Genomic DNA, 20614 nt, shown 5'->3' on the forward strand with positions numbered 1-20614 from the left:
AATACATTGAGATAATTTTAATAGTAATTGATCAACTGATCAATAATTGTTCAAATCAAAACGATGCCCAACCCTAAGGAACATGCTGGCCACATTAATTTTTAGTAAAAAAATAACAATGAATAATAACAAGTTCTGTTGTCATATTAAGCATCTTATCTTTTTTTTTTTTTTTACTGTGGTATCAATTTAGTATCGATATATCGATATTTTAGTCTGGTATCGTATCGAAGTCATAATTTTGGTATCTCATAACCGATTACTCTAAATTAAACTGTAGAAACATGCATTTTTCTGTAAAGCAGCTTTGAAATAACATGTACTGTGAAAATCACTATAGAAATAAATGTGAATTGATTTGAATGTCATGCAGCAGTGCAGTCAGGCAGGCCATAGTTTGTGTACTAAGTTTTAGAAGTTACTTTGCTTTGGTGTCTTTACCCATAAGCCATCTGTAATTTAGAAGCAGCAGTAGCATGCCCATCTCTTTGTCTTTCCTGTACAATGTTACTTTTTCAGAATTAATTGACTTTCCAAAAATTGCACAGTATGCCTGTGATGGGTGAATGCTGAGTGCCAATGAATCCCTGCTAGGACCTTATTAGAAGAGACTGTCGACAGTCTGTGAGGTCTCGCTCTGAGAACAGGACACAGAGAGAGAAACTGCTCTGGCAGAAGATCACACAAGACTCATGGTAAACACATAACATCTGGCTGAGGAGGATCTTCTAGAAGAGCACATTCCAGATGCTGCAACAAAACCCTGAACAACAAAAGTTTTTTTCAAGTGCTGAATGCATAATGCAATGACCTGCGATAAAAATATATTTATAGTGAGAACACTGTGCCAAACAAACAAAACATTAATTTTTTTCCTGGCTTATGCACAAGCACGTGCTTCAGGGTGGAGTATAACAGCTGGAGCATGGTGGCTAGCAGTCACACTAGCAGTTAATGTGCTAAGAAACTAAAAAGACCCCTCCTACATTTCTCAAGACATGAATAGCCAAAAGGTGCTCCTGCTGCTACAAAGAGCCGCTCACTTTCCCAGACTGCTCTAGCTCGACAATGGCTCTTCATTAGTGGCCGGTGTTATCCGCTTAATCCCGTCTTCGAAAGGGCAGATTTGGAGCCGTTCCAGATCCACACCCTCCCACAACCAGATGATTTTAAATGGCAACAGTACTATGTAAGTCTACATGGCTGGAACCAGTCAGGTTTAAACAAAGACACGGTAACTTGAAAAATAAAAGAGAAACTGTCAAGAAGAACTTTGATTTAAATAGGAAATTGTAATGGAATTTAACAGTCCAGGTGCAACACCAGGCCATATTAGAAGAGCTTTCCACCAAACCCCCTAAAAATGTACTCCGTAATATGTACACTAATCCATGATCGCCTCAGCCCTCATATATGAAAACAGCGGCAGGCTTCGACTCATCTCCGTATTTCAGTCTACGTTATTCAGCGTGTTCCTCAATCTGCAGTACCAGCCAGAGGATCAGGGTGTGTGCAACCATTTATAGATAGTTATAATATCCGTGTAGTTCTTTGTCATAAATGCAGTTTACATAATATGATGCAGGAGCAATAAAAGATGGTTTCCTATCCACTGTAAATTCTGGGCTAATTATTACTATTTTTATGTTCTTTTCATCTATTTTATCATAAGACTTTGTGACTTGAGATTCCTACTCTTGCTATACTTTATACTTCAGTACAATAAAACAGCTTAAATTTGTCATAATACTGATTTTATAGTAAATCTAAAAGCAAAAAATACAAAAAGAACCATAAAAGTTTCTTGGGTTCTATAAAAGGTTCAAGATGTTTGGTCTGGGAACTCACAGGGCTCAATCAGAGGGGCGGGATAAATGGCTGTCTTTCAAACTCCCTCTGCACGCAATTGGATAGTGCTACAACCAACCAGAGCAACGTGAAGCGGAGCTAGTTGATAACTGAACTTTCGCCGTATCCGGTCAGCAAAACTCTGAACACATCACAGTGCCGTTCTTTGTTCTCTTCTCAAAGAAAAGCTTAACTCCAAGTCTTCCAGAGTAGCGGCCAAAGCCGATTTGAAAGACCGCCGTTCGCCACCTTCTTTGTTTACAAGTAGCGGAACCCCTGCAACTCTGCCATCCTTATGTTAAGCCCACCCACAAACTTTATACACGATGTGATTGGCCTGACCAGAGTTTGGTTTTTCCAGCTCGCAAGTCTATGGAGATGGTTGATAGACGACACTTGCTGCAATTTAGATTTGCTGCCAGTAGGGTGTGTTTAGATTTCTAGGGAGTAGTAATAAAAGGGAGTAGAAGTGCAAATGAACTAATGAGCGATCCTCTGCTGCCATCTGCTGGTTATAGCAGCACTTTCATGTCATTTTCATGTTAAAAGCAAGCCTGCAGTATCCCTCTCAGATACTGAAGCTTTCGTGCCTCGATCGCCCCCCGGTGACCAGTCCCAGTATAGCTCTGTGTTTTCTAATGGATGCGAGGGAAACTAAACAATAAAATTACACTTCAAATATTTTTTCCCCAAAGTTTGTCATTAAAGGCAATTATCATCACAATGATTTCATTTCAAGTGTTCGTTTTTAAAATAAGTTTAGTTTTAGTTAGTTATTTGATGCTATAAAAACGGGGGGTGTGACGTCATGATTGACAGTTGAGATCGACTTCTTCTCTGAGTGAAAGTTGTCACTGAGGCACTAACTGACTTTTTTTTCGGAATTTTTGGGAGCAGATTGGAGCTTTAGCTTTAATTTCTACATTTCCATAACTGTTTATTTCACACCAACATAATTAATTGTTCTGCATCTGCGAGAGTGTGGGCGGGCCTTTGATATCGCGACTGTACTTCCTGCTCTACTTCCTGCACTCTACTGCTCAACTCCGGTCCCGAAATCTCTACTGCACAGACTCGGTCCCAAGATGTCAGCGCCGTGCAGGCCACCTGAAAGCTTCAAATCTGGCAAGCAGAAACGGATGATGTCGAGTCGTCCATATTTTTAAAAGTGATTTTGTTTACCCCCAGGTGACAGAATCTCCATGAACGAAAATTTGAAATGTAGATTTTCTTTAAAGTAAATTTTACTGCAAAAATGTAGAGTTAAAACATTGGTGTTTAAAATATTATATTGAAGAAATTTAAAAAAAAAAAAATAATAATAATAATTATATATATATATATATATATATATATATATATATATATATATAAATTACCTTCATATTGTCAATCTAGACAATTACAGTAATATAAGGTTTGTCTATATTCGTAATGAATATCAGCTTGGCATTTTAAGTGATTAGAAATTAAATCAATATTCAGGGATTGACTTGATAGGTAGTGTAGAACCTACTGTATTGTTCATGCCTAGCCTAGTATACAAACAATATTGAAGGGGGGATTTTGAAATCCACTGCCGCTTCAATATACCTGTATATATTCATATCCTAATTAACTTCATAATCAAAACCTTAATTAATATTTATCTTCCTATATTACCTATATTATTATAATGATTCTTTACAGTTATGATTTTGTTTTAGTTTCTTGTTTTCTAAAGTGTATATTTGGTCTCTGAGGAGTGACTGGGGGTCTGGCCTAGAGATGTGTGATGTGTCACTAAACACTGGCAACAAGGTCATGTGTTTGGATTTTGGAGGTATCACACACCCCTAACATGTCAGGAGTGGAGTAACAGCGTTTGCTCACTTAGCCCGGCTTACAGATATGAAATATGGATTTGTCTTTCATTTAATTTATTATGTTTTATTCCTTTTATATTTCCTTTTACTGAAACACTAAAGACTCAAGATGAACATTGCCTGTACTATTGTGTGTTCCTCTCACTAAAGGAAAGCACATGTTATCAGTATGTTTTGGTAAGAACTAGTTAAAACTGGAGCTTAATCAGCTCCAACCTTGGAGAGACTGTGTATCTGTGTATGTGCGCAATATTCTATGTTAGAGATCAGAATGGTGTACAATGGGCACCCTAAGAGATGGGTGGACTTGTTGTTCTGGGCAAGCTGGCGCCTGCTCCAGATCTGGAAGGTCACTACAGGCCTAATTCTGGGTGAGAGCATCAACAAGTGACACGTCAGTGGAAACGTGCATCAGATTAACTGACTCGAGTGGAAATTTACCATGACTGTGCATTGTCTCTGAGCCAATCAGAACCATCCACATCGCAGTAATGACGTGGATAAGACCTTGAAAACGGTATAACTGTTGGGACAATTGTATGTACGATAGGGCGAGGCAACGAGACTGTGAGAGAGGGAGCGCGGCCTACGAACTCCTTGTGAGACTTGAAGCTGGCTTCTGCTTTTGAAACTGCAAACTATTCTTAAGTAAATTTTTCTTTTATTTAATTGGAATCCTGACTCTGTCTTCATTTCTTCACTACTGGTCCTGGGTCATAAGCTGTTAACCCCTAACAGTTTTGGTGGAGGATGCGTGGGCAATCATTCCTTGGTGACACCCCTGGCAAAACAACAAATAAGGTAGTAGAAAGCTTTAATTATTTGGTTAGGGTTGTCTGAATGGAAGAGATTGGAGAAGGAGAGCAGTGTGCTTCGCTTCATTCGACTGGTGAAGAGTGAGGCATAATTATACTAAAGGGTAATAGTATAAGAAGTCGCTGAGAGCATCGTGACGTGCTGAAGGCATAGGTAAAAACGGTAGCAGACAGTGCAACGAAGCGGACTCAATAAAGGGGAGGCCCTGCGGGGCAGAGGTAACGTCCTCTACAGGAGCCGTCTTGGATCAACTGGTAAGGTCCAGGAGACATTGTGAAATTGCTCCATCTCTTCCATCTCAGACAGGGGTACCCCGAACTTAGAGTTTAGAACTTAGAGAATCAGGCAGTCAGGGAATAAAATATTAGTTATTAGTTAAACAAAATTAAAATAGATTCAGGAGTTGTTTGCCAGGGATGCATCTGGAACGATCCCGAGTAAAATAAAAATTGTGACCCAAATTGGCACGGACCAGTATGTGTGACGTTTTCGTACAAGTGTCCTTTGCAGTTTCATCACGCAGAAGCCACAGCTGTGTTGGGTAAAGATCGCCGCCTCCATCTCTTGCTGTTTCGGTGAGTATGAACTTTGACTAATATATGGCTGATAAATTGTGACATGATCAGTAACTTGAACAGTCTTGATAATATATATTGAAATGAAAGAGAGCAAACGCTGTAACTAGCTTTGCTCTGAAGCCCTCACTTAAAAGAAATTTGCAGAACATATTTATATAAAAATTAAAACATGGCAGCAAGGTTTTAATTCTGATTGAAAAGTTAAACAGCAACTTGACTGGCTACAAAGAGTGCTTATTAATGAATTTGTAGAATGGGTGGGGTTTAACCCCTGAAAGAAAAATCCCAGAAGATTACTGAGGGATAGTATAGTCTAATTGCCAAAAGTAATAAATTGTCTGAAATTGCTGGAATTGAGATATAGTCTGAAAAAAAAGGGCTTGAGATTGTTTTTGAAAAAGCGAAAACACCAAGATGTGTGAGCAGCCAGTCTTATCTGCCCCCTCCCCTCTTGCGCGCTCTTCTCTGACTGTCCGAGCGACTGCTGCTTTAGGCACCGCCTAAAGCCTAGTTCAGACTGCACGATTTTCAAACTCGTCGGGTCACTGCTCTATTCACACTGCATGACTATCTGGGGTATCATTCAGTCACTGCTGTGTTCACACTGCACGATGGTTTGACGACAGAGGAGTTCACACTGCATGACTGAACAAGAGGAAGAATCGCCGACAACTCTCTCGCTCTCCGGTGTTTCCCAAACACACGTGCGATGTGACAAGTAAACAACGCGAGATCACACGTGCGTCAGACCGGAGTTCTCGCGCGAAACTTGGAATTGTTATTAAAAATGATAAACTGCACAAAGTTTGCTTCAAATTGTATGTGCGCTGATTTGTGGAGAAAAAGAAAAGGAGCCAGGATTTTGTTCTGCAAAGACAGTTTGAGGTAAATAAATAATTATTTAATGTGCTGCTGCTGTGGCTGGATGTGCAAATGTTTGGCCTTTGTTTCTGTTTGATAGAATTGTAAATATATCTATTAAAATACTGAAATTCTGCTCTATAACTCGTCCCTGAACCTCCTGCTGCCCTGTATCTCACTCTCTCATTGGCTGTCGGTGTAATTTTTAGTCAGAATGCAGTTCACACAGCAGGAGTTTGAATCGCCGACAGGTCCAGATATTTAGCATGCCAAATATCTCACCGGCGTCGGCGACTCGTCGGCGATTCTCTCTGATCGCGTCTTTGATCATTCATACTGCGTGATTGTCACTCGCGTGCACGAGCACCGATTTGCCTGTGATCTCGGGCATTTGTCGGCGATTTCACAAAACCTGTTGGCGACTCAAAATCGGGGCAAAAATCGGGCAGTGTGAACTAGGTTTTACAGACTGGGAACTAGACTGAAACATGCCAGTTGCTAAATGACAGAGAGTTTTAATTGTGGTCAGCAGGGCCATTTTGAACGTAACTGTAACCACCCACCCATAAGGTGTAGAAATGGTGGCAAATCAGCCCATCAGACTAAATTTTGTAGATGAAACAAAGTAAGAAAGTAACAAAGAAATGGCTTACACTCTGTCTAACAAAATAATGAAATATGAATTTATCGACTTTAGTTATTATTTTTGAGGGAAAGATCTATGATAATTAATTAAAATTATGAGGTAAAATTAAAGACAATGACCGAAAAACATGTGAGGTGAGAAAATATATAAACAGTGACATTAGAGGTTTAAATGACAGGTTTATAAAAAAGGTGCTTCCTGTTCCTCTTTTCTGATAAAGTTAATTTGTCTGAATGTTGGTAAAAACACTGTTTGTAAGATAAATTGGGTTAATATGTTAAAAACCCTAGATTGTTGGTGTTTTAGTTTCAAAAGATAAGCTGGTGCTGAGCTGTAATAAAACAATTCGCTTATCTGAATCTGGCCCCCACCATTTCTGGTGCTATGGCCGAACTTGCAGGAGTAACAGAGACTTAATCTGAGAAACGTATAGTTTCTAAATTAATTGTATGGGCAAAAGACAAATTAAATTATGATTAATGGAAAATGTGATCTTTGTCTAGGGATAGAGTTTAAAGGAAATGTTTGATGTCTTATTTGAAAACAATTTTAATTTCTAGCCAGATCTTATGCTGAGCTAGTGTGAGTAGTATAAAGTTTATGAAAACACAGTGAACCATCCTGAATAACTCAGAGTCTCTCTCTCTCATTCAAAACCAGCTCAATGCTGTTATCTGAGCTGTGTCTTAGGTGATATGAGATTTATAGTAAAAGCACAGTGCATCAGTTGAAAATCATAGAGACAGTGATTTGTTAGAAAGAGTGAAAGTGCCATTAGGAGGGCAATAATAAAGGTATAAGATGTTTTCAAATACAGAATTTTAATGAACTGAAATTTTTAAATAAATTATTCTATGACCAGTGACATCTTTGTCTAATCTTAGCCGCCACCATGCACAGGACCAATGGATCAGGTCAGAGTCAACATGCAGGACATTAAATTGAATGGACAGTTGTTATGGCTAAATTCACTGAGTATAATCTACGCACTAATATGTTGCGGTTTGAAGGATGTAAAATGGTATCAGTGATTAAATAGTGTTATGATTAACCTGTCTCCATGTTTTACCTATAGTAAGCAGACTAAATGGCTCTGGTGACTCTTGAATGCACTTTCCCCAAGGCTCCAGAAAAACATTTGATCCATTTTAAGGATCAAAGATCTCAAGCGATGACCAATGTGAATGAGGGTGATTCGCCGAAGACGGGTAAGATCCTCTTTTGGCCAGCGGGGGACGACCTAAGACATGGGGGTCACCGCCATTGGGCACTTCCAAGAAGGGAGGTGTTTTATGTGAGGTGTGTATGAGAGTTGAACCGATGTCTGTGAGGCCAGCAGCATCAGTAAGGGGGGACGCTGTGTTTGTAGGGGCCGAGAGTCCAGACAAGACACAGCAGGGCTTGCCCTAATAATGGCTCCTCCATACCGCTCACTCAAGTACCGCATTGTTTGTGAATGCCAGGGAAGACCCTGAGTGAAAGTTATGATGGTAAAGGTCATTCAAGAGCCAGCTGAGACCATGAGGTGATTGTCATTAACTTTTGTGGAGACCAGAACAAAAATGCATTAACTGAATCAGTAAAACTGTGATATTGAACTAATATTTCCATATCATGAGTTTAATCCTGCAGGTCATTAGATATGGCAGAGGAGAATTTGAAGGCATGGTGGTGTCTAAAGATAAGGACAGCTGTTGAAGTTTAAAGAGGAGGTCTGGATAACAAAAGGTATTTAACTAAAGTAACTTGAAGAAAATAATTCATAGCATAACTTATTTTGAGATGATTATATAGCTCTAATTGGAAAGTTAAACATTTAAATTTCTGATACAAATTTATTCTTTAAGGATAAACTTTGTGAAGGTTAAAGGTTAATGAATTTAATATAAGAGACTATCCGTGTAAGAGAGAGAGAGACTGCTTGAGAAGGAGGAATGGTGCTCTGTCTGTTATCGTCCTGCTAAAGCTGAAACTAAACAAAAGCAATGATATCAGAACCAAAACAACCCAGCTGACTTCACTAAAAATGAAGGAATAATGAACAGACATGATTTGAAAATTGGTTAAGAAACCATGTAAGAACTGAGTTTAAATATTTTTTAGTTAAACACTAAAAGCAAATTTTGAGAATGAGCAATTCATAGTTATATGTTTAATGGGCGTGTTTGTTGATGACTGCACTTTATGTTTTGTATGTGTTGGTTTGTGAAACTGTTCTGTCCTGATAGTGTGTGTGAGGTCATTAACCTCTGGAATGAGTGTTTATCATTACAGATGGGTTAAGGCAAACGACAACTTTTAAAGAGACTGCTAATTCTGAAGGAATCTGGTGAAAAGATGATCCAGAACATGGGACGAGCTTTAAGTGGACTGGTATCCAGCTCTGTCCGTTACTGGTAATTATGACTAATTTTGTCATTTATAATGCTGATTTGAATTAATCTCTGGATTAGTTGAAGTAGAATTATAAAGTTAAAGATTGCCGTTTCTTAATGGGTTAAAAACCCGTGTCCAAATTTAACTGAGGGTTTAAATTGAAATATTCAATTGATTAGAAATGGTAAACATAAATGTTAGAAACTTGACGGCAGAGACAGTGACAAATTGGCTGAAGTCACTATCTAAATTATCCAGAGATTCCCTCATATTTCTGAAGGCAGAAGGGCGGCCAAAAAGATAACTTCTAAAAAAATTTTTTATTTTTCATCCCTTAAATGGATGCAGGACATTAGATGTCTAGTAATAATGTCTAATTAATGTTAAAGGAGCAAGTGACTTTTAGTTTTTCGGTGTGACTGGGATTAGGAGATGAGTAAAATAATATTTTGGTTTCTGTAGAGCAGTAGAGATAAGACTGAAACGATAATGATCACATGGTGCATCTGCACTAGAGACTTACTATTTTGATAAAGAATAATCTGACAAGTTAAAATGAGAGAGACATAGCCCTAAAGATTAATGTTGTGAAAATAAAACTTCTGACATAATTTATGAACACTTTACATCAAATTAAGTTAATATTGAACAATGAATGATTTTCAAAATACAGATTATTTTAGAACAGCTTTAAAGAAATTGATGATGACAGTAGAAATTTGGATTTCTTATGAAGTAATATGGGAGATTACGGAAATTTGTAAATTCTTGGTAAAATTATAACAATTTTGGTGTAAGTGGCAAAGGAAGGCTAGTGAGGATCTGATGAGAAGTATCACTGCCAGATGACATGAATCAACAGGGTTAAGATTTTGGTCATTTGGAGCTTACGCCTAAAGAGTTTTAATGGACAAGACATTGAAAGAAAAATGTTACTTTAAAGGAAACCCTAATGAATGGATTTTGAATGGTTTACTAAATAACATGGGTTTGAAAAGTTATTTTGAAAAATAATTGGTATTGAGTATGATTAAGCACAATGTCACAAGATAAAGATGTGAACAAGCTGGTTGAATGTAATACAAATGGATAATTATGTCATTTTGATGAAGTTTTCAACATTAACAATTTTATGGTTATGTTCATTTAAGTTAAAAATGATGTGGGCTATCATGAGTGAAAACTGGATTTGATGGAAAAAGCAAGTGTAACAAAAAGGTTTGAGTATGTGGAAATCTATGTGGAAAAGAAAATGGAGTTATGAAAATAACAAGAAAATAATTGATAACAAGAAAATAATTGATAACAAGAAGGTTCTTGAGTAAAATCAGCGAAAAGCGAATGAAATGGATGTTATGTACATGTTTGGGAAAGAAATGAATAGGATGTGTAATTAAGATGGTACATGCATGTAGACTGTAAACTGAAGGATGTTTTATGCAGAGACTAAATGTAATTGGATGGATTATGATGCCTATTTATTTTGTTTATTTTTATTTCGGACCACTATTGTTTTGAAGATGAAAAAGGTTTGTGTTTGAAAGAAGTGTATTTAAAATCCCTAATTTTAGATGAGATATCTTGGTATTTCTAATGGGGTGGTATTTAACATGGGGTGCTAATGTAGTATGTCCTCTTGAGGATGAACATGTGCTTATTGTAATCAATCAAGCCATTGATAAAACCAAATTAGATGAGATTAATAATGGTTGAAGTTAAATCCCTGAGGGGAAAAGAGATTTTCTTTTTTTTCAAAGATTATAAACTAAAAAGGGGAGAGCATTGAACATTATGAAGCGGCCTAAAATTGGTAGACCAACTTTAGGGGGTCATTGGGACCCTAAAATTGGCCTTTAGGAGGGAGTGAAGGGGGGATTTTGAAATCCACTGCCGCTTCAATATACCTGTATATATTCATATCCTAATTAACTTCATAATCAAAACCTTAATTAATATTTATCTTCCTATATTACCTATATTATTATAATGATTCTTTACAGTTATGATTTTGTTTTAGTTTCTTGTTTTCTAAAGTGTATATTTGGTCTCTGAGGAGTGACTGGGGGTCTGGCCTAGAGATGTGTGATGTGTCACTAAACACTGGCAACAAGGTCATGTGTTTGGATTTTGGAGGTATCACACACCCCTAACATGTCAGGAGTGGAGTAACAGCGTTTGCTCACTTAGCCCGGCTTACAGATATGAAATATGGATTTGTCTTTCATTTAATTTATTATGTTTTATTCCTTTTATATTTCCTTTTACTGAAACACTAAAGACTCAAGATGAACATTGCCTGTACTATTGTGTGTTCCTCTCACTAAAGGAAAGCACATGTTATCAGTATGTTTTGGTAAGAACTAGTTAAAACTGGAGCTTAATCAGCTCCAACCTTGGAGAGACTGTGTATCTGTGTATGTGCGCAATATTCTATGTTAGAGATCAGAATGGTGTACAATGGGCACCCTAAGAGATGGGTGGACTTGTTGTTCTGGGCAAGCTGGCGCCTGCTCCAGATCTGGAAGGTCACTACAGGCCTAATTCTGGGTGAGAGCATCAACAAGTGACACGTCAGTGGAAACGTGCATCAGATTAACTGACTCGAGTGGAAATTTACCATGACTGTGCATTGTCTCTGAGCCAATCAGAACCATCCACATCGCAGTAATGACGTGGATAAGACCTTGAAAACGGTATAACTGTTGGGACAATTGTATGTACGATAGGGCGAGGCAACGAGACTGTGAGAGAGGGAGCGCGGCCTACGAACTCCTTGTGAGACTTGAAGCTGGCTTCTGCTTTTGAAACTGCAAACTATTCTTAAGTAAATTTTTCTTTTATTTAATTGGAATCCTGACTCTGTCTTCATTTCTTCACTACTGGTCCTGGGTCATAAGCTGTTAACCCCTAACAATATATTAAATTAGAATTTTTTTTTTTTTAATCATACCCTCATTGGAGGCTGAGCCTTCCTAATTGAAATCACTGATTTACCCCTGTAACCGTCTAATATGCTGAATATTAATAGACATCTAGTCTACACTAATCCAGATACATTTGAAAATGCATCTTTCTCTCTACATTTTGGCCTTCCATCCACAATAACATGTCTTTTTGTCCTGCGGTTTTTTTAAAGCACAGATGGTGTACACATGGTGTAAAACTGAGCTTTTTGAAGACACTGTGGATCAATTTGAAAATGCCGTTTTCCCATTGTAGTGTGGACTGGAAATTATTTGAAAATGATGACGCATGTTTAGTTATGTGATCTACTTTCAGTATTGCTATAGATAAAATAAAATGTATGCAAAGATGACAGAAAATGTACTCACAATTGCTGTCCTGTGGCTAAACATGTTGACGAAAGTGTTTTCTTTAGATTGAGTGGCAATTGAGTGCGATCTGAACACATTATGTTCACACAGTGATGACATATTTTGCTACTAAAATGATTGCACCAGAAGAATAGCTTGAGAACTTTGTTCTTTCAGTATCATCTCAGTGAGCTTTTATTACGTTTTATTCATGCACAGTAAGATGATGTAAGCATTTTCCGACGCTTGGACCAGAAACGCTATTGAGGATGGAGAGCTTTAGAAACCAAAATGCTTATTTCAAATGTACCTCTGGATTAATGTAGACATAGCCTTAATCTTCAACGGTTGATTTTGTATGTGTATATTAATTCATGAAACGGCAACGAAACCAGATGGCAGGACTACATTCCTTTTATTATCCTCCAATTGTCTGTGTCAAAGCCTAGAGCCGTCCCCCCCTACCTGCATGCTGACTAAATCCTTATTGAGGTCCCAAAGGCTCCAACTACAACAGTGAGAAAACAGACCATCCATCATTGTTAGTCCTCGCACAGCATGTGAGAAATCCAATCTACTTTTGGGTGAATAGAATGGGAAATTCCTCTGAGTATTCATGCGTCCCCTCCTACACTTTCAGCTAAATAAGGATGTTCTCATAAGCTTAAAAACCACATTGTGATATGTTTTTGGAGGGTAGATCAGCAAAAGATAACCTCAAACACACATACAATCACACACTTGCATTACTTACCAATCGGGTTTTGCATTTTGAAGGCAATGTCCAACTGGATGATAACCAGCATGAACTGGAACCAGGCACTCATCTCTCTGTTGGGCATAGGAATGTGGACCGCAAACACAATGTTATTGGCCTCGATCCTCTTGGCCGTGGCTTCATCAAAGTCTCTGATCTTGTTGCACTGGTCGTGGCCCCATGGCTCGTACCATTTTGAGCCCTTATGGTGGGTCTTCATGGTGTCCACACACTTGGTGGCCAGGTAGTGGACGGCAGTGGTGGGGCTTGGAGCTGAGGGAACAGATTTCAACAAACATTAGCTTGTCTAACAAGAAGCAACAACTAATAACGGTGTATTTTGTACACATTTGGGCATAACCATATAAGCAGTAGAAAATCTCTCTCGTATGCATTTCACAGGAAAGGATGAAATATTTTTGAGTCATATGGAGCATTTACAGTCAAACCAAAAATTATTCAGACGCCAGATATAATTTTTTACTAGTGGGTTCAGGCACTATAGTTCACTTATGTAAGTGAGGAGAGCAAAATAAAGTACCAGGACCATTGGAAAAACGTGGGACCAAAATTCAGACCCTTTGTCCTGACCATGTTTTGCTTAAGTGTTTTTTCTTTAATTGCTAACGCAACCTTTTACACAGACTGAACACAATAAAACATTGCTTGGTCACTGGTTGACCTAAATTAGTATAATCTAAATGTGTACTTAAATTTTATGTATTGTAATCCATTACATACCTTTCTCTCAAATTTATCTGACATTATCAAGATTATTTTGTTCTGACACAGTTTAAGTTCTTATCATATTTTATTACAATTTTCTAAACTATAGTGAATAAACTGTGATAATGTGAGAAAATGTTAAAGGTGTCTGAATAAATTTTGGTTTGACTGTAGCTATGTTCTATCTATATATTTTCTCAGTATTGCTATTTGATTGTCCTGAGATTACATAACGAACATATGCATACATACATGAATATATATTATTTTTAGATGTACTAGGTATTTTATATATATATATATATATATATATATATATATATATATATATATATATATATATATATATATATATATATATATATATATATATATATATATATATATATATAAACATTATAGTACATAAAAAAATACAAAGGTACTTTTATTCAGCTAGAAAGTATTAAAAGTAACTAAAAAAAGTAAATACTTTTACAGCTATTTCAAAATTGATAAGAAAATGTTACTTAAGCAGCAAATCAGCATTTTAGAATAATTTCTGAAGGATCATGGCACTGCCAATTGGAATAAATCACAATGTAAAATAAAAAAATAGAAAACGGTTACTTATAATTATATTGATTTTTCCTAATATTACTGTACTGATCAAATAAGTGCAGCCTCAAACTCATCACCACCCCCAAACTTTTGAAAGGTGGTGTATAATGAAACAAAGGACATAGACAATCAATACAAGACTCGTAAAGTGACTCTCTGATAAACTCTTGCTAAGAGGGAGTCATTAGCATGAGAAAGTACAGACAGGCTTCCTCCACCATTCAGGAGGCTGGTCCTGGTAGTTTGTTAAGTACGAGTCAATAGATCTCTTCCTGGGTCACTGAGGACATCTGAAGTGACCGGGAAGTGAGAGATAATGTGAACCAGCCTATGGCTTGAGGACACTCTTCAGCTTCAATCGCTATTCAAAACAGTGAAAGCAAAGCACCATTAAAATGGTCACAATATCTTACAAGCTAATGGTCAGGTTTATAAATTGCTCTGCTCCCATTTTGAGGGGTACAAGTACAACCCTGTTCCTGTGAAATATACCAAGCAAACAAAATTAGCTTACTAAACCTTGCAAGTTCAATTATTCATTGACCCACAATCCTGAGAACAAACCCTCTTCAAAACACCACCATAAAATAACAGTCGCCTTTCGGCCCGGTGACCTCATGCCGTGTTTAAGATGTCCAATAACAGGGGGAGCAGTGCGCCTTTCTACTCAATTACCCAGTCTGCCACCAGCCACCGAACAAACACAAAGGAATCCCGCTTCATTAAATCAATCTCAGGCAAGAATAGCCAAAGCAAGCTAATTTATCACCATTCATCCCACATTCTGCAGCAGACCGAGAAATGATTCCCTTCCAATCAAAACCAGAAGGAAGTCTGAGGTTGTGGAGAGGAAGTGTGGATGCATAGACATAGTTCTATGTTCAACATAAAACAAGCTACATGGAAAAGAATACTCAGGATAGAAGGGAATATTTGATCGTTACACTGGTGAGGTCGATGGAAAATGCAGGCAGCAGCTTGAAGAGCCTGTGGGCAGAGAGGGTTTGTCTGTTCAGATGTAAGATCAAAGAAAAGTTCTGGAGAGGCACCTCTTTAACCCTTTATTGACTGGATTGCTTTCCCTGCAAAATACAAGGCACAGGTTAATTCACTACAGCTCACTAAAATTCCCAATTAATGTTTGAAATATACAGTATACTTCACCGTTAAAAGAAATGTAAGCTAACGTATTGTTGTCTCACAGAATAGTGTCTAACATCATGCTTTTTTTTTGTAAATATGTTTCTTAAACGTTGTACTAAGGTTTCCCTTGAGTTGTATTAGTCTATCTGCTCTGACTTTAATTTATAATGAACAGCTAATACAAAGTTGTTTAAAATATACCAAGCACATGGAAGACCACGTATGATATTTTATCGTGTTGTATTCGATAGCGTTACACAAATGGCGCGCAAGTAGGTATATAGCAAAAAAATCTCTTAATAATTATCAAGCTATTTTTAAACAATACTGACAGATAAACTCTCTCATCATGGTCCAAGTGGGTTCAAGTCTTTCTCCGTCAAGCTTCTCGTGGCATTTTCAGGTAACGTTAGCCGGGGAAACAAGAGACTTAAGGTGCAGAAGTTACGTTAGCGAGTAACGTAAATATAAATGTCGAGTCTCTCAAACTTGCAGGCGGAACGGTGAAAGCAGCAACACAAAGACTGCACCAGTCGACGTGCTGAAAATAAGCGCCCATCTTTGGCACTACTGTAACAAAGCCATTCCGCAACTTTTCACTCCTTGCCATTACGCAAGCAAGACTTTTTTTGTTAACGAATGAACACGAATGGCTTTTGTTAACGATTACACACTTACTGTGCATCAAAATCCAGCAAAGGAAGTGTGGATGCATAGACATAGACATAGTTCTATGTTCAACAAAGAACAAGCTACATGGAAAAGAATACTCAGGATAGAAGGGAATATTTGGTTGTTACACAAGTGAGGTCTATGGAAAATGCAGGCAGGGGCTGGAAGAGCCTGTGGGCAGAGAGGGTTTGTCTGTTCAGATGTAAGATCAAAGAAAAGTTCTGGAGAGGCACCTCTTTAACCCTTTATTGACTGGATTGCTTTCCCTGCAAAATACAAGGCACAGGTTAATTCAGCCGACTAAAATTCCCAATTATGCAGTGCATAATTGTATGCAAAAATGTTTGAAATATGCAGTATACTTCACCATTAAAAGAAATGTTAGCTAACGTATTGTTGCCACACAGAATAGAGTCTAACAATGATTTTGTTTTGGTGTAAATATGTTTCTTAAACGTTGTACTAAGGTTTCCCCTGAGTTGTATTAGTCTATCTGCTCTGACTTTAATTTATACATAATGAGCAGCAATTAAAAAGTTGTTTAAAATATACCATGCACATAGACCACGTATTATCGTGTTGTATTCGATACACAAATGGCGCGCAAGTAGGTATATAGCAAAAAAAAAAAAAATCTTAATTATCAAGCTATTTTTAAACAATACTGACAGACAAACTCTCTCATGTTCAAAGTGGGTTCAAATCTTTCTCCGCCAAGCTTCTCGTGGCATTTTCAGGTAGCCGGGGAAACAAGGGACTTAAGGCGCAGAAGTAGGGAGTAAATATGTCAAGTCTCTCAAACTTACAGGCGGAACGGTGAAAGCAGCAACACAAAGACTGCACCAGTCGACGTGCTGAAAATAAGCGCCCATCTTTGGCACTACTGTAACAAACCCAGATAGCATGGTGACATTGATTCAATGTTGAAATTCCATCAGAATCATCATTTTGGTTGAGGTTGAAACTTCAATGCTAAGTAATATTGGATCAATGTTGAATATTCAATGCTAACACCATACTGGGCCAATGTTGAAAATTCACTGCTAAATAATATTGGATCAATGTTGATAATTCCATGCTTTTCAGTGTTGAAAAGACAAACATTGAATCAATGCTGATGTTTGGTCATCTTAATTCTCCACCGGTGAGGCTTACGGTCAATCTATCTGTCCCATTATTCAACATGTTCAGGCAAGTCCAAATCAATTGGGTACATTTGTGTGAATGTTAGCACATTTATTATCCTCAAAGGATACGATGAGTACACCAACGAGTATGTGGATTCACAAAGAATACATAAATGTAAATTTTGTAATTGTAAGCCTTTCTTTAAATTTTTCTGGAAGAGTTAAAATTGTATGCGTGTTTGATTTCTGACTCTTCCAATAAGAAAGCTGTAAAAACTATGAATCTTTTTAAAAGGTATATTATTTTCCTGCTTACTGGCATGTAATGTTGTCATTCTGTGTTTCATGTTATTATAATAAAAAATGTAAAAAATAAATAAATAAAAAAACAAAGAACTTCTACCATAAATTTAGTCTATCAGTTTTAAATAAATAAAAATGTAGCCTATTATTATTATTTAAATCATGTAGAATGTACATGTATTTCATTATTTATCTAAAGAATACAGAGTTAATAAAGAATTTAGAATATGTGTCCCTATCGAATGCGCCACAATCCAATCCAGCAGGTGGCGGTAATGCACCTTAAAGACATCCACCAATCAACCAAAGCAAGTGCAGCTGAACAGACTTCAATCGCGAAAAAGGGACACAGGACAATGACCATGTTTTTTTAGAGGTAAGTGGCCTACAAAAATTTAATTATAAAATTCATCTCAATTTTAATTTAGTGTTTTTATTCATCTTTATGTTTCACAACTTGTGTGCTTCTCCTCAGCGAGTTAGAGTGAACTGCAATGTTAATAATAGTCACATGAGCGCCCTCATAAGTTACACAACCAACGGCCAGGGTAATCTTAATACATTGAGTTTCAGTTTGTTTTTCACCAAACCATATCATATTTGTATTCATTTTTTTTTCTTAAGATTGGCATATACACTGTGAATTGCGTCCGAATTCTGACTCGTGCAACTCATGCAGTCATTGACTTGTGAGTAGATCCTATTTGATTCATTTGGATTTTGAGGCCATATAGGCATAGCTGTCAACCCTCCCGTTTTTCCCGGGTTTCTCACGTATTTTAGCTCTTTTCCCGCTGTCTTCCCGTTTTAGTATTTTCCCGTAAAATATCCCGTTTTTTATGCTCTGATTGTGTTAACTCAGAACCATAGACCGTAAAAAAATATGGACGACTCGACATCATCCGTTTCCGCTTGTCAGATTTGAAGCTTTCAGGCGCCCTTGCACGGCGCGGACATCTTGGGACCGAGTCTGCGCAGTAGCGATTTCGGGACCGGAGTTGCGCAGTAGAGCGCAGGAAGTTGAGCAGGAAGTACAGCCGCGATATCTAAAGCCCGCCCACACTCTCGCAGATGCAGAACAATTAATTATGTTGGTGTGAAATAAACAGTTATGGAAATGTAGAAATTAAAGCTAAAGATCTAATCTGCTCCCAAAAATTTCGAAAAAAGTCCGTTAGTGCCTCAGTGACAACTTCACTCAGAGAAGCCGTCAGTCTCAGCTGTCAATCATGACGTCACACCCCCCCGTTTTTATAGCATCAAATAACTAACTCAAAGTAAACTTATTTTTAAAACGAACACCTGAAATGAAATCATCGTGATGATAACTGCCTTCAGTGACATACACTAACTTTGGGGAACATTTTTTGAAGTGTAATTTTATTATTTAGTTTGCCTCGCGTCCATTAGAAAACACAGAGGGGCGGCTATACTGGGACCGGCCACCGGGGGGCGATCGAGGCGCGAAAGCTTCAGTAAATGAGAGGGAGACTGCAGGCTTGCTCAGAACACGCAACTACATCTGTGTCTGAAGCTTTTAACGGTCTATGCTGTGTGAAGTGGCTTTTGCACTTGGGTTGCTAGACCTCCAGTCAAGCAGGTGGCAGTATACAGACAGTAGCTTACTATCGAAGAAGAAGACAGTTGCAGCGGCGGGCGGGAGAAAGAGGGAAAAGGTAAGTAGTGAGAAAAAAAATCTGTATTTTTTTTACAATCTAAGGCGGGAAAACTTCAAGTTAGAGTAGTAGAGTAAATAAATGAGTGTGATGTGCTCTCAGAGTGCGGTAAAGTTAGTTTTCCCTGCCATTGTTCTCTAGATTGGCCAGTCTTACAAAGATATAAACACTACGATCAGTTTCAAGTGTGTAACCATTGTAACGTTATATCGACATGAAATATCAATTCAAAATCACATACATGAATTATAGCTGCATATGTATACTCGAAAACGCTTTTACTCGCTATCACGGCGCTTGATGCCCAAGAAAACGTCCGCCAATTCCAAGTGGTTGAAACGTATAATTTTATGAATTGAAATTACTTTTGTTTAAATGTTCAAATTCCAATGTTGTGCATTTTTGAGTCAGTTTTTTTTACAATACAACCAAGCTGTGGAATTTTAACATGTCTGTTTTTAAATGTTAAAGTAATTTTAATTCATACAAATATGTTTCAACTGCATTGGTGGAATTGGCAGATGTTCCCTTGGGCATCAAGCGCCTGACAGCGTGTAAAAGCGTTCACGAGTATAAATATGCAGCTATAATGCCTGTAGGTGATTTTGAATTGATATTTCATGTCGATATACACACTTGAAACTGATCGTAGTGTTTATATCTTTGTAAGACTGGCCAATCTATAGAACAATGGCAGGGAAAACTAACTTTACCGCACTCTGAGAGCCCCCTACCCAGCTAACAGGGAACGTTCTCAGAACGTTGGCTAACGTTCTCTAAAAGTTCTCTTAACGTTATCAAAAAACGTTCTTGCAGTAACGTTATTAGAACGTTGTGCCAACGTTATTTGCTGTTGAGTAACGTTCTAAAAACGTTACCTATAAAACGTTTTTCTTACATTGTTAGTGGAACGTTTTAAAAACGTTACTACATTTAAAAAAGTATTATTCGTTACAAATTAGTCATACAGCTTTTTTCTTAAACTTCAGATACATAATTTGTATATCCAGAGACAACATAATGACACTTAAATGCTATTTTCGAGTATATATTTATTTTTTTACAATCAGAAGAAAAATCTAGTAAACTAATTATGTATTAAATATAAATGTAATATAAATATAAAAGTCAATTATAAAAGTGGTTTTAGCTTTTTTTAAGAAAGTATAAGATGTCAATAAACAAAAGCAAGTACATTAAAGGAGAAAACAGGAATATTTTATTTGATCATACTCTACACCCTTATAAGAACGTTATTTAACGTTCTTAGAACCTAATGAGAACGTTAATACAACGTTCCACAAAC

The 20614-nt window shown here is 37.4% G+C and overlaps 1 protein-coding gene across 2 annotated transcripts in view; it reads right to left on the bottom strand.

Moving 5' to 3' along the window:
• LOC137090221 (protein wntless homolog) overlaps positions 1-20614 on the bottom strand; it is a 51251-nt gene that overhangs the window by 28046 nt on the left and 2591 nt on the right. The window contains exons 1-2 of one of the 2 annotated variants that reach the window (XM_067454065.1): positions 15332-15464; positions 13059-13334 (exon numbers count right to left, since the gene is read on the bottom strand). In XM_067454065.1, the coding sequence (XP_067310166.1) occupies positions 13059-13281 (223 nt within the window). In that variant the 5' untranslated portion in view covers positions 13282-13334; positions 15332-15464. Of the gene's footprint in view, positions 1-13058; positions 13335-15331; positions 15465-20614 lie in introns of those variants that run through there. The other variant, XM_067454064.1, reaches the window with a different exon arrangement.

The sequence above is a fragment of the Pseudorasbora parva genome, chromosome 9, assembly GCF_024679245.1.
Source record: "Pseudorasbora parva isolate DD20220531a chromosome 9, ASM2467924v1, whole genome shotgun sequence".
NCBI lineage: Eukaryota > Metazoa > Chordata > Actinopteri > Cypriniformes > Gobionidae > Pseudorasbora > Pseudorasbora parva.